At 37.4% G+C, this 23,509-nt stretch overlaps 1 protein-coding gene across 1 annotated transcript; it reads right to left on the bottom strand.

The window, feature by feature from the left end:
• Positions 1–21,227: 21,227 nt before the first annotated feature.
• On the bottom strand, positions 21,228–23,273 carry LOC113326135 (probable metal-nicotianamine transporter YSL7). Its single transcript, XM_026573921.1, has one exon. The coding sequence runs from the start codon at positions 23,271–23,273 to the stop codon at positions 21,228–21,230; it is 2,046 nt and encodes a 681-aa protein (XP_026429706.1).
• Between the last annotated feature and the right edge of the window lie 236 nt (positions 23,274–23,509).

Genomic DNA, 23,509 nt, shown 5'->3' on the forward strand with positions numbered 1-23,509 from the left:
CCCCTGTCAGTGGGTTTTATTTTGTGTGACAACTCACACCCCTGCAATAGAATGCCGAACTGGTATTACAATAGCCAATACAACGAATATCCGACTGAGTTTCAAAATGGACGTTACTACTTTGACCATAGTGTGAATAGTGTTTGGGAACATCAGTCTTTTGAAGGTTATGGTCCATATCATGGTGAGACCAATTACTATCCATACGCCCACCGGTCGTATGAATCTTCTCTACTAGAGTCCGCATGTAAGTTAGCTGAGTCGACACAAAAGTTACTTGAGTCGACACATAGTTCAGCTGAGATGAATAACTTAGTTATGAATAAAAGCAATGCAACGTGTGAACCTTCTTTCCTAGATAAAATCAGGAAGTCATGTGAGTCGACTCAGAAAATGTTGTTAGAGGCCCAGGAAAGAACTGCTCAAGATAGTCTTAATTTCCAATATAGTGTTTCCAATAGTACCCTTGGAAATGAGGATAGTTATTTGCATAATCAAGATGACGAGGATATAATTGGTAACACTACTTGTTGTTTAGATGAGGTTCAACCATTTTCATGTTATTATAATGATTATGATGAGGATAATATTGATGAAGAATTTGAAATAAATAGGCATAGTGATCAGGAATTTGATACTCCAACTAAGCTTAATAATAATATTATTTCTAGTTCAAATCCAAATAATTTTAATAATTATTCACCTATTCAAAAGGACGAGGATTTGACTAGAGATACCCCTGTTTTAGACGATGTAGTATTTTCTTTTGATTACGAAGCTAATAATGGTTTAGAGGAACGAGTATATTTTGAGTCTAGCGATTTAGAAACAATATACTTAGAAAAATAAAATGAACTCATCGAGATGAGTGAGGATGTACCTGACTTAGAAGAATCAATTGACCATTTTCATGAATTAGATGACCTTGAAATTATCATTGTGACTAGTCTTTCTAGAGACACTGAAAACTCTAAGTTTGGGGGTGATTATCATTCTCCATGTGATTTAACTCTTAGAAAGGTACCTCACTTGGGATTTGACATATGTGCCTCAACCATTTTACAATATTATCTTCATACACGTATTCATGAACCTAGTGATGTCCACAAGAAATTTCAGTTATTAGAAACCCATCCTCTGGTTGATGTGGTTTACCCAGGCTATGATACCCAGATTGACTTTGTTTTCCCACCAAATATTTTTCTTCCAAATGTGGGAATGTTTGATTTTCAAATGTGTCGAATATTAAGTTTTGAGACTAAACCTAATTACTCTAGGAGATTAGGGTCGACATACTTGTTTAAGGAAGATCACCACTCTCATTCTGGTCAAATGTGTAAGTCAAAACTGATTGACTTTAAAGATCCGCAATTGTTCAGGTTATTGTTATGTGCTTCTAAGCTTTTACTTGAGTTTTTCCAGACTCTAATACCTGAATCGGATCTTAGCTATGAGGAAACACAACCCATGAAAATATTTTATTTGAACCCAGTTATAGAACCTGAACCTGAACCACAGCTAGATGTAGTTGTCTTAAACAGGAAACTAGACAAGGGTGTGCTTTATTTGTTTATTTTCTTGACAGGTTGCGGATTCTTTTTACTTGTGATAGCTCTATTTGGTTTTGATGACCCACAGATTTTTCGGCTATTACTTTATGATTTTATAATGTGACTAATCCTTTCTTAGTCTGGCTGAAGACATTAAACTTAGCACTTCTTGGGAGGTAACCCAATATTCATGCGACACGGTAATATCTTTCCTTATCTCTTTTGCTTCAAATGGTAACAGTTTCTCCTTGTTCATGCTTTTAATTTCACCTTTGGAACATTGTGGACAATGTTAGATTTAAGTTTGGGGGTATAGGAGAAACTTTTTAGTTGCATAATTAAACTCCAGAGCCTAGAAATTTATCCCTATTAAGGATGGCACTAACCAATCTAAGTGGATGGAAGCATTTTGGTTGTAGGAGTTGAGGAACCAATCTGACTAGATGACAACATCTAAAGAGTCTATTCATAAAAGCACAGAGCTCAGGTGTTAGAAATAACATGATAGTTTCACTATATCTCGTTGAGTCCTTTTCACTTCTGTTTTTATTTCGTTTTGTTTTTAAACTATGTTTCTCTAAGTGATTAGGTGGGGCTCAAGATTCAAGTTGTTACCAATGCTAGGGTGAATTAGAGTGATTGAGATAAAAAAAAAAAAAAAAAAAAAAAAAGTTGAAAAAAAAAGAGTTGAAAAAGAAAAAAAAAATAGAAAAAAAGAAAAAGAAAAAAAAAAGAGAAATTGAGACCAGACCATCAGACCAACTGGAATAAATTCAATAAAGTCGACCACTGGAACCCTTGTATATGCTAGTTGTGTTGACCTAGAGTTAGGATTATCGACCACTGGTACCCTTGTATATGCCAGTATGTTGATATTAGTCAGACTAGTATCTCAGTCCATTAGGATAGGTTCATTTTGGCGGAGGCCTTCAGACAGATATGAGAAACACCGTTCACCTAGTAAACATCAAAACCATCTATATTTTTCTCTATATCCATCTTCTTGATCTATCCATGTGATTAGTTTAACTCCGGATATTAATGTCCATAGTGCGACTATTTGAGTAGAGCTCTGTCACTTCATATGAATTTTATTATGCTTGAGTGCGAACTCGTGTACATCAATTGGAATTTCGCATCAGGGTACTTCCTCATGTAGTCAATAAGTATGCGAACAAAGGAGATTCTTTAGTGCCTTCCAAGGTTCTGTGTAAACAGCTAGGTTCTGGAGTATAAAGGTTTTGTGGGTATACCTCTGGTAAGCCCTCCGGAGACAACACTCCGCCACTAGGGCCACCTAGGGGTTTAAAGGCTTATTGCATACGCTAAATGCAATCGACGATGCCTGCGACAGTGAGTTAGGATTTTATTTTTGATTTACTCGAGGACGAGCAAATAATAAGGTTGGGGGTATTTGATAGACACATTTTCGTGTCTGATATGATCTTAATTCTATGTATTTTTAATGCCCAATTTTGTATTTATTATGGTTTTTTATGTCTTGTAGGTGTTTTTGAAGGAATAAGCATTTGCGGTGAAATTGGCTCGAAAAGTGGTATTTGCGCTTGTGGGAGAAAATCACTAAAGGCACCCCAATTTGGATAAGGAGCACACAACTGTTAAGGGGCACTCCACTGTTATTTGCACCCCAGATGTGCTATTTACACCCAGTACCTAAATGGAGTCCAGCGCTGGATAAGGGGACACCCTTTCTTCGCCAACTCAAATCGAATTTGGCGGGAAGATTTTATACTCGTCTGTGTCGCGTCTGCATACTGCATGAATTTTCTGGATCGAGTTGATGAGTTGTTGTCGGAGTTTTCTCGCTGGAAAGGATTGGTTTGGGCCTGTTTAATCCAAACAGGATTGGTAATTGGATTGGGTTCGAAAAAAGAGAAGATTTCTACAGAATCTCGACAAAACAGGGGACAATAGATATCGGGTTTATGAGGAAGGAGAATAAAGGTGCATACCGATCGGTTTGAGTCTGTTGCGACAAGGCAGGGATGAGTGACGTATTGGAATCAAAAAGAAGGTATGAAATCTTCTGTAAAACAGGGAAGTGATATTTTATCCGGTAGGTGCTACTAAATCTGGATGTTACGAGAGATAAAGAGGAAGGAAATCCCAAGTCCTTTGGTCGAAGAAAATAAAAATTATATTTGGGAATATTCGGCAGCTGTGATGTATATAAGAGGTGCTGGGACTCAGTGAAGGGGTGTCGAGTAGTTTGCGGCCTTTACGCAGTTTAGGGGAAGCTCTGGTACGAAGAAATCACGCTGCAGAGAAAGTTGTAGCAGTAGGAGGAAGAAGACGAAGCTGAAGAACATTAGACGACCCAAGTTAGTCGCGGAAAAGTGTGGTTTAACCACGACACACATAGTATCGTTCCCAGCAGTCTTACATCTTCTGTATCGTTAGTAACAGTCGATCTGCCACGCATATAAAGGTTGCAATTGATCTGTTTTATCTTTTTCTTGTATTTTCACTCTCTTTAAACACTATGGAGCCATGAATAAATATTTTGAGCATGTTTTTGATATGAGGAGATAAACCCAACACTGGGACAACGGAGGAAGCCCCTTTTCATCATTGTGGTAATTCTATTAATTTTTTATATGACTTATGATTTAAAGAATGAAATTGATGGGTCATGCTTATCTTAAGTGATTTGATGTCCCATGCTTTAGATTTACAGTCATTACTTTCGGAATCTACTTTGGCAAAGAATAAGAGTCAATAATCTTTATCATATGAGCTATAATTGTGTAGACTTGATTTTTGAACCACATGAGTATGAAAATTGGTGAAATCCCGAGTCTCAGTACCTCTCGTTATTGTGACAACTTTTTTCTGTGTATATATTTTCTTTATTATTAAGTCTGAAATCGATTCTAAATAAGTCCGAGTTGAACGAACTTTATTTACCACTATAAAACCACATCAATTTTTGACAAAGTCTATATAGTTCCTTGAGTAGTTCTTTATTATACGAATTTTTGACAATTCTTTATTATACGAATTTTATCTCAAAGAGTAGGACATAGAGTAGATAGACTTTTGAGTGATAGATAAGTTCAAGTCTCCATATACCTTTTTGTTGATGAAGTTCCACCAGTTCCTTGAGTAGTTCTTCGTCTTGTATGATGAATCTCCATGGAGTTCTTGAGCTCAACTACTCTTTTTATCCTAGTCCAAGACTTAGCTTTAGTAGACCAGAAATCAATACTTATAGTTTTGATCACTAATATTGACAAAATGCTTGAGACAGCAACGCATGCGAGTTTGACCGAGCAATGCTCTAACAAGCAACGTAAGTTCCAGCGCTTCGCACGACCAGGAGAGGGACACTATACCGCTTATAGCAATTAACCGAGGGAACGCTCGCTTATATGCAATACCATGATGAAGCATCAGAGAATGAAGTATGGGTTCCCTAGGAAGACCAAAGTTTGGCTGAAATACCTTACAATACAATTAGTGATGAAGAGTTGCGAGATCAACTTACAAAGACCATGACAGAAGTTATGGAGGAGCGATCTCCTGAGGATTTCACCATGGATGGTATGGAGGAGATCAACATAGGAACCGAAGAAGAAAAGATTCCTATCATGATCAACAAAAGTCTAGACGAGGAAGAGACGGAAGCACTAATCTCCTTACTCAGATAAAACAGGGATGTCTTCGCCTTAGATTATGACGAGATGTCGGGTCTAGATAGCAATCTTGTGGCCCATAACCTCGTAGTATCTCCTGAGTTCCAACCCATAAAGCATAAAAGTAGAGAATTCCCTGGAGCTACTACCCTAGCAATAAAGGAAGAAGTAGAAAGACTATCAAAATCTAAATTTATCAAGCCTATCCAACACCTGACCTAGATCGCTAATGTCGTGCCAGTAGTGAAAAAAAAGGGAAGATCAGATGTTGTGTGGACTACAGATTGATGACAACGTAAATGTGACACATTTTCACCCATAACTACATTCACTATGACTAATTTAATCACTAATAATCTTGTTTTAAGTCTTTTCAAGGAAATAAACTCTTTTGGAAAAATAGCTCGAAAAAGTGTTAATGGCAACCAGAGGAACTGATAAAGGAACCCATCATTTCAGATACGGGCACCCAAAAAATGGATAGAGGCACCCTCTTCTTCTTCATTTGAAACAGATTCACATAATTTATGGGAGATCTCAAAGATTTAAGGAAAATATATCTTCTTTCATATTATACAGGAAGTTTTCATATCTTGAAGTTAAAAGAGATAATATATTGATGACTTTGTTTTCATTGAAAAGGATAAAGAAAATCTGTGGTTTTATTTATAAATAAAAAAAGATAATATCCCCAGGATTTTATTCTAGCAAATAGAGGAAGATGTGTGATAAATGGAGAAAGAAATTATTCATGAGATATCTTTCATTAGAGAGAAGATCTGGTGGAGTTATGGAAGAAAATTTTGAAAAGATGTTTGAGTAATGGGTTGTTGTGTATAAATAGGGTGCTAATAGGACAAAACAAGCATCCGGAGAGGGGGGAGTTTTGGAAGAGCAAAATAATTGTGTTTAATTTTTCTTCATTTTCACCATTGTGAACACTTTTCGAGCAATAAAATAATCTTTTAAGAGTGTCTACAACATGATGAGCTAGACCCCTATACAGGGTCGACGGAGGAATCCGAATTTCATACATGGGTAAATTTATTTTATTTTCTATATGACTTTTGCACTAATTAAAATAGAATTATGATTTGAATTAATTAGTTATTATTTTATTTGATGGGTCATGCTTTCTTAAATGTTTGATGTGCCATGCTTACGATTTATAACTAATATTTTGAGAATCTACTTTGGCAAAATAAGAGTCGATGTTATTTTTATTGAGTGATGATTGTTGAGAATGAATAATTGAGCCTTATGATATGAATTCGGTGGAATCCTGGTCCCAATAGCTCTCTTTTATTATTTTCGTTAACCTTTAAATTTAGTCTTCACAAATCTTAGAGTTCGAATCCTTATTTACAACAACGATTAAAAATCACAACATTTTTGGCGCCGCCGACGCGGATTTGTTTTTAGATTAATTTTTAGGTTTATTTTTTTATTATGTACAGTATTTTAATTTTTTTAGATTTTTTTTCCTTTTTATTCGTTTCTTTTTGTATTTCTTTTCATTGACTTTTTAGGATGATGACTTCTTCTGAGGAGACGTCACCTAAGATGACGCTGGCGGAATATAAGCGTACAAATTATCAGGAAACCTCGTCTGAGATGACGCTTGCTGAATATAAGCGTAGGCAACGGTATGAGTTTTTGATCCACATGTGGTAAGTGAAGAATCTCCTTAGAGATATATGAGAAGTATTATAAACACACACCACTTAGTTTGGACTTAAGATTGAGAATTCTGGAATGTAAAAAATTATTTAATGATGATAATGATCAGTCTTGTAGTGACTCTCTGGTCGAGACAGAATTTTTAGATGACCCTGTGAATGATTGTGTAGATGATTTGTCTAATTTATTAGAAGAATCTATCTCGCAAGATCTTTCACCCGACTTAGAGTTTGTTTCTATTCCCCTAGACTTCCAAAAGTTGCCTAATTTAGGGTTAGAATTGCGTGCTTCTAAAGTGTTGTTGGATTACTTTTCATCTAAGTACCCAGAAGAATTGCTTGTTTCTGATACCGTGCATGATCCTATTGACAATTTCCCTGTCCCAGTAGTATCCCCATATTATGTGCTATACTCACTTCCATGTGAAGTAAAAATTATGTTTGGGGGTAATCCTCTATTTCAGACAGTTTCAGTGTCCCTGCATTTTCATAAGTTAATTGTGAAGCTGGCATTTGTAAATACTGTATTTTGGGTTGATCCCCAAATTTTCAGGTTGTTAATTTTTGGGGATCCATTTTTGTACATTCCAGTAGGTATTTTTTTTTTTTTTTACTTTCTGCATTTTCCTTCTTAATATTTGCGTTGGATGACTCAATTACATTGAGGACAATGTAATGTTTAAGTGTGGGGGAGAGGTTGACTTTTACTTTATTTTTCAGGAAATTCCTTGCAAATCATGACCAGCTGTGTAGCGGGTCTCTTTCTCTTTATCTTATTATATGATCAGCTGTGTAGCGAGTCGAAAAAAAAATAAATTATTATCATTGTTAGGGTTATGACCAGCTGTGTAGCGGGTCTTTTTCTTTTTTCTTGCATGTTATGACCAGCTATTTAGCGGGTCTAAAAAAAAAAGTTGATATGACCAGCTGTGTAGCGGGTCTCTTTCTCTCTATCTTATTATATGACCAGTTGTGTAGCGGGTCAATTTTCTGTTTTGCTCGAGGACTAGAAAAATGTAAGTGTGGGGGAATTTGATGAGCACGCAAGTGTGACGCATTTTCACCCATAACTACATTCGCTATGACTAATTTAATCACTAATAATCTTGTTTTAATTCTTTTCAAGGAAATAAGCTCTTTTGGAAAAATAGCTCGAAAAAGTGTTAAAGGCAACCAGAGGAACTGATAAAGGCACCCATCATTTCAGATACGAGCACCCAAAAAATGGATAGAGGCACCCTCTTCTTCTTCATTTGAAACAGATTCACATAATTTATGGGAGATCTCAAAGATTTAAGGAAAAGATATGTTCTTTCCTATTATACAGGAAGTTTTCATATCTTGAAGTTAAAAGAGATAATATATTGATGAGTTTGTTTTTATTGAAAAGGAGAAAGAAAATCTGTGGTTTTATTTATAAATAAAAAAAGATAATATCCCCAGGATTTTATTCTAGCAAATAGAGGAAGATGTGTGATAAATGGAGAAAGAAATTATTCCTGAGATATCTTTCATTAGAGAGAAGATCTGGTGGAGTTATGGAAGAATATTTTGAAAAGATGTTTGAGTAATGGGTTGTTGTGTATAAATAGGGTGCTAATAGGACCAAACAAGCATCCGGAGAGGGGGGAGTTTTGGAAGAGCAAAATAGTTGTTTAATTTTTCTTCATTTTCACCATTGTAACACTTTTCGAGCAATAAAATAATCTTTTAAGAGTGTCTACAACATGATGAGCTAGACCCCTATACAGGGTCGACGGAGGAATCCGAATTTCATACATGGGTAAATTTATTTTATTTTCTATATGACTTTTGCACTAATTAAAATAGAATTATGATTTGAATTAATTAGTTATTATTTTATTTGATGGGTCATGCTTGCTTAAATGTTTGATGTCCATGCTTACGATTTATAACTAATATTTTGAGAATCTACTTTGGCAAAATAAGAGTCGATGTTATTTTTTTAGTGATGATTGTTGAGAATGAATAATTGAGCCTTATGATATGAATTCGGTGGAATCCTGGTCCCAATAGCTCTCTTTTATTATTTTTCGTTAAACCTTTAAATTTAGTCTTCACAAATCTTAGAGTTCGAATCCTTATTTACAACAACGATTAAAAATCACACATTTTTGGCGCCGCCGACGCGGATTTGTTTTTAGATTAATTTTTAGGTTTATTTTTTTATTATGTACAGTATTTTAATTTTTTTTAGATTTTTTTTCCTTTTTATTCGTTTCTTTTTGTATTTCTTTTCATGGACTTTTTAAGGATGATGACTTCTTCTGAGGAGACGTCACCTAAGATGACGCTGGCGGAATATAAGCGTACAAATTATCAGGAAACCTCGTCTGAGATGACGCTTGCTGAATATAAGCGTAGGCAACGGTGTAGAGTTTTTGATCCGCATGTGGTAAGTGAAGAATTTCCTTTAGAGATATATGAGAAGTATTATAAACACACACCACTTAGTTTGGACTTAAGATTGAGAATTCTGGAATGTAAAAAATTATTTAATGATGATAATGATCAGTCTTGTAGTGACTCTCTGGTCGAGACAGAATTTTTAGATGACCCTGTGAATGATTGTGTAGATGATTTGTCTAATTTATTAGAAGAATCTATCTCGCAAGATCTTTCACCCGACTTAGAGTTTGTTTCTATTCCCCTAGACTTCCAAAAGTTGCCTAATTTAGGGTTAGAATTGCGTGCTTCTAAAGTGTTGTTGGATTACTTTTCATCTAAGTACCCAGAAGAATTGCTTGTTTCTGATACCGTGCATGATCCTATTGACAATTTCCCTGTCCCAGTAGTATCCCCATATTATGTGCTATACTCACTTCCATGTGAAGTAAAAATTATGTTTGGGGGTAATCCTCTATTTCAGACAGTTTCAGTGTCCCTGCATTTTCATAAGTTAATTGTGAAGCTGGCATTTGTAAATACTGTATTTTGGGTTGATCCCCAAATTTTCAGGTTGTTAATTTTTGGGGATCCATTTTTGTACATTCCAGTAGGTATTTTTTTTTTTTTTTACTTTCTGCATTTTCCTTCTTAATATTTGCGTTGGATGACTCAATTACATTGAGGACAATGTAATGTTTAAGTGTGGGGGAGAGGTTGACTTTTACTTTATTTTTCAGGAAATTCCTTGCAAATCATGACCAGCTGTGTAGCGGGTCTCTTTCTCTTTATCTTATTATATGATCAGCTGTGTAGCGAGTCGAAAAAAAAATAAATTATTATCATTGTTAGGGTTATGACCAGCTGTGTAGCGGGTCTTTTTCTTTTTTCTTGCATGTTATGACCAGCTATTTAGCGGGTCTAAAAAAAAAAGTTGATATGACCAGCTGTGTAGCGGGTCTCTTTCTCTCTATCTTATTATATGACCAGTTGTGTAGCGGGTCAATTTTCTGTTTTGCTCGAGGACTAGAAAAATGTAAGTGTGGGGGAATTTGATGAGCACGCAAGTGTGACGCATTTTCACCCATAACTACATTCGCTACGACTAATTTAATCACTAATAATCTTGTTTTAATTCTTTTCAAGGAAATAAGCTCTTTTGGAAAAATAGCTCGAAAAAGTGTTAAAGGCAACCAGAGGAACTGATAAAGGCACCCATCATTTCAGATACGAGCACCCAAAAAATGGATAGAGGCACCCTCTTCTTCTTCATTTGAAACAAATTCACATAATTTATGGGAGATCTCAAAGATTTAAGGAAAAGATATGTTCTTTCTTATTATACAGGAAGTTTTCATATCTTGAAGTTAAAAGAGATAATATATTGATGAGTTTGTTTTTATTGAAAAGGAGAAAGAAAATCTGTGGTTTTATTTATAAATAAAAAAAGATAATATCCCCAGGATTTTATTCTAGCAAATAGAGGAAGATGTGTGATAAATGGAGAAAGAAATTATTCTTGAGATATCTTTCATTAGAGAGAAGATCTGGTGGAGTTATGGAAGAATATTTTGAAAAGATGTTTGAGTAATGGGTTGTTGTGTATAAATAGGGTGCTAATAGGACCAAACAAGCATCCGGAGAGGGGGGAGTTTTGGAAGAGAAAAATAGTTGTGTTTAATTTTTCTTCATTTTCACCATTGTAAACACTTTTCGAGCAATAAAATAATCTTTTAAGAGTGTCTACAACATGATGAGCTAGACCCCTATACAGGGTCGACGGAGGAATCCGAATTTCATACATGGGTAAATTTATTTTATTTTCTATATGACTTTTGCACTAATTAAAATAGAATTATGATTTGAATTAATTAGTTATTATTTTATTTGATGGGTCATGCTTTCTTAAATGTTTGATGTCCCATGCTTACGATTTATAACTAATATTTTGAGAATCTACTTTGGCAAAATAAGAGTCGATGTTATTTTTATTGAGCGATAATTGTTGAGAATGAATAATTGAGCCTTATGATATGAATTCGGTGGAATCCTGGTCCCAGTAGCTCTCTTTTATTATTTTCGTTAAACCTTTAAATTTAGTCTTCACAAATCTTAGAGTTCGAATCTTTAATTACAACAACGATTAAAAATCACACCACAGATCTCAATCGAGCCTGTGCAAAGGACAACTTCCCGCTACCTAATATTGACCTAACACTGGATGCAATGGGAAGTAAAAAGCATTTCTGCTTTATGGATGGCTTCAGCAGATACAACCAGATAAAGATGGCCCCTCCAGATGCAAAAAAAATTCCTTCCAGACCCCATACGGGAATTTCTACTATGTCGTAATTCCCTTTGGCCTGAAAAATGCTAGTGCCACATATCAACGCGCCATGAAATCCGTATTTCACGATCTACTACACCAAACGGTTGAGGTATAGGTTGACGACATTGCGGTGAAAACTCAAGCAGCCGAGAGTCATGTCTCTCATTTGAGGACGATCTTCGAAAGATGAAGGAAGTTCAAACTTAGGATGAACCCCTTCAAATGCGCTTTCGGGGTAACATCAGGAAAGTTCTTAGGTTTCATAGTAATTAACGAAGGGATTCAAGTGGACCCGAGTAAAGTTAAGGAGATTACAACGATGAACCCCCAACTAGCACCAAAGAACTTCAAGCATTTATAGGGCGGATATCCTACATACGGCGTTTCGTACCTGGTTTAGCTCAGATAATGTCCACATTCCTACCCTTTCTAAATAAAGGGATAATCTTCAAGTGGGGAGAGGTGTAACATACTGCGTTCTAGAGATTGAAGCAATGCTTTGTCAGTCCCCAAGTCCTCAGTCCCACAATCATAGGAGTCCCGCTTTATCTATACACATCGTTCACCAGTTCCCCTATAGGCGCAGTCCTTGCACAAAACATGGGGGGAATGAACTGTCACCAATCTACTATGTAATACGAGTCTTGTGAGACGCAGAGCTAAGATACCCACGTGTGTAGCAAGCATGTCTATCCGTCATCTACACAACGCATAAGTTACGTCTGTACCTCTTGGCACACAAAACGATCGTCGTGGCCGCGACAAATCCCATAGATTACCTAGAATCCAAGCCTATTCTTACGGGACGAACATCCCGATGGTTGTTGCAGCTATCATAATTCGATCTCGAGTACCAACGATCCAACATGGTGAGAGGACATGCGATAGATGACTTAATATCCATGTTCTCGGGAAAAGGGGACAACGAGGTGCATGAACACATACCTGGATAAGTAGCATACGCTAATATCGACAAACCTTGGACTATATTTTTCAAACGGGTCGTCATATGGAACCGTTGGAGGAGCAGTAGTGGTGTTTGAATCCCCGCAGGGCGATCCGCTCTCATATTCGTTCAAGTTGGTATCCCCAGCAGCAATAACGTTTCCGAGTACGAAGCTTTGATCCGAGTACTCGACCTTGGGAGTATAGAAGTAAAGGTATACTCAAAGATGGTAAAAAAAAAAACTAAGTAAATGGAAACTTCTATGTCAAAGAACCGCATCTAGCGACTTATAGAGCAGAATCTCAAAACCTGATGAACAATACGGGGTCAACCCTGGACCATACCAGCAGGAGTAAAAATCGACATGCAGACGCCTTGGGAAACCTTGAAAGTAAGATGCAACTGAATAGTGAAGAGGGGGGTACTGTCACAGTAAGAAGGAAGGAACTATCCATCATCTGGAAAGAGGACATGGAATTTGAAGAAGCGGATGACTGGAGGTGCGTGTACATCAACGACTTGACTAAGATGGAGGAAGATCGAGTAATTCCCACCCAATCTCTAAACAATTTGTGATGATTCAAGGGGCCTTGTACTACCGAGACGCTGGAAGATCCCTAGCGAGGTGCGTAAATAAGAGGGAAACGGAAAAAATACTCCAAGAGTTGCATGCGGAAACATGTGAGCAAAAAGGCGCCATCCACCTCTATAGAAGACTCCAAAGACTGGGAGTATACTGGCCAAGCATGTCAGTGCAAGCAGCAACCCTCCAAGAAGCAGCAACCCTCCAAGAAAGCTGTGCCGATTTCCAGGCTTCACCCCAGCCCGCCGAAGTCTGCACGGTCGAGGGAGTAGACTGGAGGAATCCTTACCTAGACTTCATCCAACACGGAATATTACCTAGCAATAGACAGGCGGCACTAAAAATTCAAAAGAAATGGGCTTGTTTCTTCAAATATGAAGGAGTCCTCTACCGCAGAAGCTATAACAACACTATGTTACGATATCTATCCGATCAAGAGCCAACTAAAGTGATGAATCAGTCTCACAAAGACGAACATCAATGCATGCGGAAGTTGTTCATACAACTTTATGAAGTCTGATTCTATCGGCCCACTATGGAGAGTGATACTGCATAACATGCCAGAAAATGCCTAAGCTGCCAAACACACGGTATCCTGGTCCGGGCACCTCATACTCAATTACACAGCATAGTGACGCCATGGACATTCTATAGTTGGGCGCTGGATATTACAGGTCAGATCCACCCAACATCCTCGAAACGCCATAAATACATAAAAACCGCCACTGAGTATGCGACAAAATTGGTCGAGGCAATACCTCTCAAAAACTACGCTGAGGCAACTATAGACGCATTCACTAAGGAACACATCATTTGCATATTCGGTGCTCCCATGATAATCAGAGCGGACAATGCCAAATCATTTGTGAACAAGGACGTGATAGACCTACTTCGCCAGTACAACGTAAGGTTGAATACATCGACTCCCCACTACCCCCAGGGGAACGGGAAAGCGGAAGCAAGCAGCAAAACGAATATCGTAATCCTGAGATGGATGGTGATAAGCACCACATATAATGGCACGAACAGTTGCTGCTTTCATTATGGGCGTATAAAATTTCAAAACGTAGCTCTACATGAGCGTCACCCTATTCTATGGTTTATGGGGAAGACGCGATACTACCAGCGGAAATAGCAGTCCTCTCTACATGGGTGGTGATGGATAGTCATACCATACTGGCCGAGGTGAGCCGCTTCACCCATTTAGACACGATAGAAGAAAGAAGAGAAGGGGAAGAACGATTTTCAAAAGCGTACAGGAAGTGCACAACAAACTACTACAACCAAAGTGTAAAGTAAAGTAACTTCAAGATAGATGATTTGGTCCTCAAGATCGACCCACATGTACAAATAAATGCTAGTGCCAGAAATGCTAGGTTTTATGCATAAATCGCTTGATGTAAAAGCGCCTACTCGAAATAAATAGGTCAAGTTACCAAAAATGGTGTGAAAATTTACAAAAGGCTACGGGAACGACAAAGCCACCCGATCGGATGACAGATCTACAAAAGGAAACGGGAACGTATAAGGCACCCGGTCGGCTGACAAATTTAAAAAGGAAACGGGAACGCTAAAGGCACCTAGTCGGCAGAAAAATCTACAAAAGGCTACGGGAACGCCAAAGCCACCCGATCGGATGACAAATCTACAAAAGGAAACGGGAATGTATAAGGAACCCGGTCGACTGAAAAATTTAAAAAGGATACGGGAACGCTAAAGGCACCTAGTCGGCAGAAAAAACTACAAAAGGCTACATGAACGCCAAAGGCACCCGGTCGGCTGACGAATCTACAAAAGGCTAAGGGAACGCCAAAGGCACCCGGTCGGCTGACAAATCTACAAAAAGATGCGCGAACGCAAAAGGCACCCGGTCGGCTGAAAAATCTACAAAAAGCTACAGGAACGCCAAAGGAACTCGGTCGGTTGATAAATCTACAAAAGGCTGTGGGAACGCCAAAGGCACCTGTTCGGTTGAAAAATCTCCCGATCGGCTGAAAAACTTACAAAAGGCTACGGGAACGCCAAAGGCACCCGGTCGGCTGACAAATATACAAAAGGATACGGGAACGCCAAAGGCACCCGTTCGGCTGACAAATCTACAAAAGGATACGAGAACGTCAAAGGCACCCGGTCGGCTGACAAATTTACGAAATGCTATGGGAACGCCAAAATCACACGGATGGATGACAAACGAGGGGGAATAGGCATGTCCCAACTACGCCCTGTCCACCCAAGACCTTTTGAGAAAAAAGAAAAAAAGAGGGGGATAGGCGCGTTCTAACTACGCCCTGCCCACCCAATACCCTTTGAAAGAAAAATGAGCGTGGGATAGGCACGTCCAAACTACTCCTGGCCCACACAAGACCTTTTGAAGAGAAAAAATGAGAGGATAGGCACGTCCCAACTATGTCCTACCCCACGCAACACCCTTCAAAGGTAAAAAAAAAACGGAGGGATAGGCGCGTTCTAGCTAACTACGCCCTGCCCACCCAACATCCTTTTTTTTAAAAAAATGAGGGGAGGGGGGATATGCGCATTCCAACTACGCTCTTCCCACCCAATACCTCTTGATAGAAAAATGAGGGAGGGACAAGCGCATTTTAACTACCCTCTTCCTACCCAAGACCCTTTGAGAGAAAAAACGAGGGCAGACAGGCGCGTCCCAACTACGCCCTACACACCCACCACCCTTAGGAAAAAAACAGAGGGGGTGATCGAATTTTAGATAGTGATAAATAGAGTTATCGTTCACTTGGACTTGATGAGATTGATTTTAAGTTTTAATAAAATAAAATACTAAAAATTAGTCCTAGACATTTATAGCTCAAAACAAAATATATACAAAAATGGTGATAAGATGAAGAGATGACTGGGACTCGGGATTCCACTGCTTTTCATGTTCATGGGTTCATAAATTAATCCTAGACATTTATATCTCAAAACAAAAGAAACAATAACTTTATCCTTTGCCAAAATAGATTTCGTAAAACATTAGTTGTAAGTTGTGAGCATGACGCATGAAAAGTAATTAAAACCAAGCATGCGACATCAAATAAAATAACAACTAATTAATAGAAATCATAAAACCATTATATTCTATGCAAATAGTTAGAAAAGAATTATTTTAACTGCCACATGAATGAAAAACAGCCTATTCTGTCGCCCCAGTGATGGATTTAGCACCTCATGTTGTAGACACTCTCAAAAGATTATTTTATGGCTCGAAAAGTGCTTACAATGGTGAAAATGAAGAGAAATAACAAAAGCAGCGAGTTTCTTTTCTCTCCCAAACTCCCCCTCTCCGGATGCCTGTTTGGTCCTATTAGCACCCTATTTATACACAACAACCCATTACTCAAACATCTTTTCAAAATATTCTTCCATAACTCCACCAGATCTTCTCTCTAATGAAAGATATCTCAGGAATAATTTCTTTCTCCATTTATCACACATCTTCCTCTATTTGCTAGAATAAAATCCTGGGGATATTATCTTTTTTTATTTATAAATAAAACCACAGATTTTCTTTCTCCTTATCAATAAAAACAAACTCATCAATATATTATCTCTTTTAACTTCAAGATATGAAAACTTCCTGTATAATAGGAAAGAACATATCTTTTCCTTAAATCTTTGAGATCTCCCGTAAATTATGTGAATCTGTTTCAAATGAAGAAGAAGAGGGTGCCTCTATCCATTTGTTGGGTGCCCGTATCTGAAATGATGGGCGCCTTTATCAGTTCCTCTGGTTGCCTTTAACACTTTTTCGAGCTATTTTTCCAAAACAAGATTATTAGTGATTAAATTAGTCATAGCGAATGTAGTTATGGGTGAAAATGCGTCACACTTGCGTGCTCATCAGGGGGAGAGGGGGAAAGAATAGGTAGGCTTATACAGCACCCACTATTCTCTCCCTCTCTCTCAGAACAAAAGGAAAGAAAAAGAACAAGAACTGATCAACACATAGGTAATAGACACATTTTTGTGACCGAATTGTGCTCAATTTTCAGTATTGTTGGTACTCGATTATCTACTTATTATGGTGTTTTATGTGTTTGTAGGTATTTTTGGAAAATAAACATTTTGGAAAATTCGGCTCGAAAAGTTGGTATAGGCACCCTTATTCGGACTCTCAGTTTTGGATAAGGGGCACCTAACTGATAAGGGGCACCCCAGGGAGCCAAATGCTAATCGCACCCAATTACTGGTTAAGGGGGATCCATCTTCTTCCTTGATTTGAAAAGAAAAATTGGCGGGAAATTTGGTTTCAACGGTAAAGGATTTATTATCTTTAAGATTATAATATCTTCTTGCATTACAAACATGAAGTTTTGAAGAAAAAGGAAGTTATCTTGTATTAAACAAGAAAGATATCCTTAGAAGATTTTATCTTGGATTTTATTTTGTGAATTAAAGAAGATGTGGGTTTAGTAAAGACATATATAGAATAAAGAGAAGGAAAAATTCTTGAAGATATTTTTAATTAAAAAGAAGAAGATTTTGGAGTTATGGAAGAATATATTTGAGTGATGTGTATTTGTGTGTATAAATAGAGAGTTAGAGAGCACATTTGGGGGCAGTTTTGGAGAGAAAAGAAAAACCCGGTTTTAATTATTTCTCACCTTTTCCATTATTTGTAAACACCTTTTTGAGCAATGAAAAATTCCTCTGAGTGTGTTTTCACCATGCGGAGCTAGACCCATCACTGGGACGACGGAGGAGGCTGTGTTTCGTTCATGTGGTAATTAAAATAATTATTTTATAAATATTTGCATAGAATTTAATTGTTTTATGATTTCTATTAATTATTTGTTATTTTGTTTGATGTCGCATGCTTGGTTTTAATTACTTTTGATGCGTCATGCTCACAACTTACAACTAATGTTTTATGAAATCTACTTTGGCAAATAATAGAGTTATTGTTTCTTTTGTTTTTAGTTATAAATGTCTAGGATTAATTTATGAACCTCATGAACATGAAAAGAAGTGGAATCCCGAGTCCCGGTAAATTCTTCATCCCGTGACATATGTTATATATAATTTTTATTTTTAGTATTTTTATATTCAAGCCTAGAATGATTTCAACAAAGTCCGAGTGAACGACAACCTTATTTACCACTATCAAAAATATCATCATTTTAGCGCCGCCGAAACGCGGATTTGTTTATAGATTTGTTTTTAGGTTTTATTTTATTTGTTCTTTTTTACGCGTTTTGGTATTTTTGTTTTTTTTCAGATTTGGAGCTAAGCTAAAGGAAAAAGAGAAAGTGCTGAAAAGAAAGGAAAAGCCCAAAAAGAAAAGAAAAGAGAAATCCAAAAGGAGTGAAAAAGAAGATTTTGTAAATAATTTTATTTTTATTTTTTTAGAAACTGTAATTAAGGTTTTTATTTTTGTAATATTTTATTTTTGGACATTTTTTTCTTTTCTTTTGGACATTGAACATTGGATTTTATTTTTAAAATCCTAAGGAAGGGTTAGTTTAAATATAAACTGCACAGGGAAGGACGGCGATTACGATATCGCCTCGGCCCCTCGGGTTCGTACACTGACATTGGAGTCGGTGGCCCGAGTCGACTTCAACGGTTCATCCCCCGTCTGGAACGAGAGGTAAGAATTCTAAACACCTGCGAATCCCCTGTCAGCAGGTTTACTGGATGATTTTGTATGCATATATGTTGAGGACCTGAAATCGGATTTAATTTTCTAGTAAAGGGAAAGGCCTGGCCAAATCAAGATAAGGACTCGGATTTCATCACTTTTTCCTTCTTGCCCGCCTTAGGAACACGTAACCTACGCGAACCTAAGCCTTAAAATTTGGACTAGAACGAGACCGATAGAGTAACGAGCTTATTAGGAAAGTCGTTCGAAAAATATTGGTTACTCTTTTGGGGATACTTTGAAGTTCATGATGGTTTCTGTGAGTTGAATACGCGGCCTTGTAACGCCGGTGAGGCCTTGGGTATCAAAGCTCCACTGAGCTTCCCTCGTCTCTATTCAACTTACTTTAACTCGGATTGATTCCATAGAGGTTTGCTCAGATTGTAACGTATTCCTTTTCGAAAGAATAGAAGCTAGTCTAGAAACAATCTAAGTGGAGCCATCATGCTTTTTGTTTGCTAGATAAAATAGTCTTGGTATGGTAGAGTCATATAAATGTAGTTGTTCATGAGTATGACATCCTACTAGACTTAGTTTGCAAACGGGTACGTACTTCGGTCATGTCCGACAGGTTGCAAACGGGTACGCATACTGTCGTTTCGGACCTAACTCAGGTGAAACAGTTTTCAAACGGGTACACAAAATTAGTTCCCGGACTTGAACAGTAAAAATTGTTCGCATACGGGTATGCATACTTGGTTCCCGGACCTGAATCATTCTGTATAATGGGGTTAAGATTTTCATCTTCGAAGGAAAATCGTAATGATATGTTTAGTGGTGTGGTGAAAAATCACAAGTGTTTCACTAGTTGATGAAAATCCTACTTAAATGTTGCTTGCGCTCTTGTTTTAGTTTGCAAGTAACAATGGTTTAGTTTCTAAGATTTGTCAAAAGGCCTTTGTTGCTTTTAACTTATCCTTGGAACTTTTTTTCTTTGGTTGAGGTTATTTTCCTCTTTTTTTGGTGTATTCCTTCGCGCACAACTTGTGTGCTTCTTAATACAATTCCTTTAGATCAATCAAAAAAAAATCTATGCTTAAGAAAATTAAGATAAGTTTTGAAAAGAAAAACTATTAAAGAAATAAACATCAAAAATTCAGAAGCATAGAAAGTAAGAGTGCATACCTTTCGACCAAAAATTATATAGATAATTAAAATGTCCAAGCACCTGACTGTTATATCATTCCAGATCATGACAGCTTTAAACTCATTAAGAAAAGACAGTAAAAGGTATAGTACCTGATGGAACACGCAGTATCCCAAGAAATTAAAGAGAGATATTGCTCTCTGTTGTTTTGGACTGCTGTAAAGATAAGACATTAGATAAGCAAAGCTACCAAGAAATCAAAAGAGATGTTGAATCAGGTCAATATTTAGTACAAAAAAAGAAAAAACTTGGAGACTATTAATTCACAAAATAAATATATCCCAATTATTAAGGTAACCACAAATTTGTTCACAAAATAAACCATACCTTCATTATAGGTAACTTCGATCAAGTCAAGACTCTCAAAACCCCCCAAAATTACACCAAAAGAAAAAAAAGATATAATTTTTACCTCGTATAGGAGTGGTATTTTTGGATGAGATTGTTATTTTTGTTGTTAACCTAATTTTGATCGTTCAAACTCATGTACCTCATTATTTTTAGGGTTTCGATTTGGGGAAGATGATATCTGAGAAGTAGCAGTTTCTGACGTAAGTGTTGTCTACGTTAAACGGCGTCATCAACGTCCATTTATCTAATTGGGGTAAACAGTGAGTAACGAATTTAGTTAGATGTAAACCCTGACAGAAGTATTGTCTACCCACATATATGCAAACGGTGTTATCAATGGTCGGTTAAATACTTGGTGTAAACATAGTGTTACAGAAATTTTAATGTTTGGACCAATCGAGTTCTGCTAAGTGTCCTCATCATATCTCCTATATTAGAAAAGCCCGATTTCAACCAATAAGAAGAGAGGGTCTTATTTTGTCAAGGCCTTTAAGGAGAAAGATATAACACAAACGTCTTACTACGTGTCCTAATGTTAAACCATCACACGTGGCATATGATGATATATGTATATATACATTGTTGTGAAGTGAGGTTGAAAATAACCGGATACATAACACATCGCAGCCATATTTTAATGTATGCATCAATTAATATTCCGTTGCAATTAATGAAACAATGTATATGGCCATAAATATCACTCCAATAAGAAAGAATGTACACATTATGCAATTAAAAGAAAATGTTTATTTAAAATTAAATCAAAAGAAGAGAAACACATCTAGTACCATGAACCAGTCGTTCATGGACTAAAAGATCCAATGAAAAAAAAAAAGGAAAAGAAAAAAAAAAAACAGACTTGTAAAGTACTTAAATAGCAGTTTGCATAACTTTCATATAATTGTTCATGAATGAGTCAACTTAGCCGTTTAAGAATGCATCAACCTTGGTGTTTGTATCCCTTGATAAAAATTTCATGCACATTGGAGGTTTAGCATTCATCAACGAAAGTGCAGAAGCTGGCATTCCCCACAGCGAGTCACCACAAATCAACCCTGACGCAATCGCAGGTACAAAAGCATCAGCTTCAGCTTTGTTGTTCCGCTCCCTCCAGTACCTGTATAAACTTCCAATACACATGTCGATTGCATAATATCCTCCCAAGTAGAATGGAACAGCCATAGCTATGGGACTTGGAAGATACTTGAGAGCCTTATTCTTGAAATGCATCATAACTTGTTTAATTATGTTTACTAAAATGGCAAAGAAGAAGAATCCAATGCATAGCTTCAAGCAGTTCTTTGGAAGAGCTGATAGACCTTGAGTAGCAAGAAGCGCAATACCACGATATAAAGCTCCAAAAGGGGCTGGATTTGAAGCGCCATCTTTCCCAAGATCGGGATACGCTTTGTAAAAGAATCCCCAGAACACCACCGGAGACAAGGCAACGCCAATCATAGTTCCAATAACTTGGCTAAAGAACATAGATCTTGGTGAAGCAAGGGTTAGATAACCTGTCTTGAAATCCTGCATCAAATCTGATGCAGTCGATACTATGCTCATCATAACACCACATGCAGCTAGAGCGGCAATGATACCTCCATTATCTAAACCAACCCAAGCACCAAATACAAAAATTGCAAGCTTACCGTAGGTAGAAGCCAAAGACCAATCTGTCAAGCCGCATCCGTAAGAGTTGCAGAAGGCCAAGATAGGTGCGACGATGTAAATTATCATGATGTGGTACCATTTTAATGAAGGGAATATAAGAAGAGGAACACATATGGTGGAGAGGATCGCCAAAGTAATGTAGCCTCCTACAGCGACCCAAACTGGGATTTGATCTTTCAAGAAGTATTCAGTTCGGCGTTTATCATCGTAGCTCACTACAGGCTCACCACCAACATCTTTGTCCTTCGATTTCCTTAGGTTGTATACGGACTTGCAGAGCACAAAAATAAATTGAAACAAACCATCTCCAAGGATCATGGCTATTGCAATAAACACCCTATACCCTTGAATACCGCTTAAATTATTAGGCGGGAGATTTGCAGGGTACCACTTACCTTCATGTAGTTCAATTAGCGGCCACATGAGTCCCCACGAGACGATGGATCCAAGCAACATCGATAAGTTAATCGAGTAAGGGGTGATCATTCCTACCCCAACATAGGTACTTGAGAAATCAAAGTAAAACTTACGTGCGAAGGCTTGAGGGCCAAAAGTTGGGAAAGCCGTAAACCCACATCCGTTATCTGAAGTAAAGAACCATTGGAAGAAAGCCCAAACAAAACTACCAGCGAGCCACTTGGAAAGGGTTTTAATTTGTTTGTTTGCTAGTTTGGCTCCCTTATCTGTGTGGAAACTGTTAATGAGGTATGCTGTTGCAGTACCACTCGGGTAAATCAGCTTGTAATCGATTATCATAATTTTTCTTAAAGAAAGAATAGAAAAGAGACCAACAAAACTGATAAGAGCAAGAAACCCATACATCATTCCCAAATTGAGGGTCACGACATTATTTGCTGTGTTTGCCGAGGCTGGACCTTGATCTGCAATAATCTTTGTCATGCCAAGCATATAACTTGCATATCCACTGCTAAAAGCGATTCCAGAGACAGCAACAACACAAGTCTGAATAACTGTATTTTCTTGTCTATTAAAAGGCTGGTGCGGCCAACCGAATTTCTCGCACACAGATGTCCATAACTTGATAAAGAAGAACCCTAACAAACCAGCAGCAACATTAAGAGAAGGTATTACTCCAGTAGTAATATTGAGCTTCGTCACAATGAATGTGAACATAAACCCTAATGCTGCACTAACAAATATTGATCTGATTGTTAGTTGTGATCTCCAGGATGGTACTTCTTGCGATTCAAATATCTCTTCGACTGTCAATTCCTTTTCGCCTGCTTTCTTTCCATCCTCCAGCCTTTCAAGTTTCTCTTCTGTCTCCATCTCCATTATCACAACTCTTGAAAGAAAAACCCTAGAAATAATAAGTTTTACCAGGCAGCTAGATCTAGCTACTCTGATTTTTTATGAGCGATGTGATGATACCTTGAGCCTGTATTTATAGAACCTAAAGAGAGTTCTAGAGTAAATAGGTTGGAGAGTTAGTAAACAGGAGAACCTATACAGTAACAAAGAGAAGGAATTTGAGTAACAATAGGACTCGTAAATGCGTGTTTAGGGTTACA

This window comes from Papaver somniferum, unplaced genomic scaffold (assembly GCF_003573695.1).
Source record: "Papaver somniferum cultivar HN1 unplaced genomic scaffold, ASM357369v1 unplaced-scaffold_10, whole genome shotgun sequence".
Lineage (NCBI taxonomy): Eukaryota > Viridiplantae > Streptophyta > Magnoliopsida > Ranunculales > Papaveraceae > Papaver > Papaver somniferum.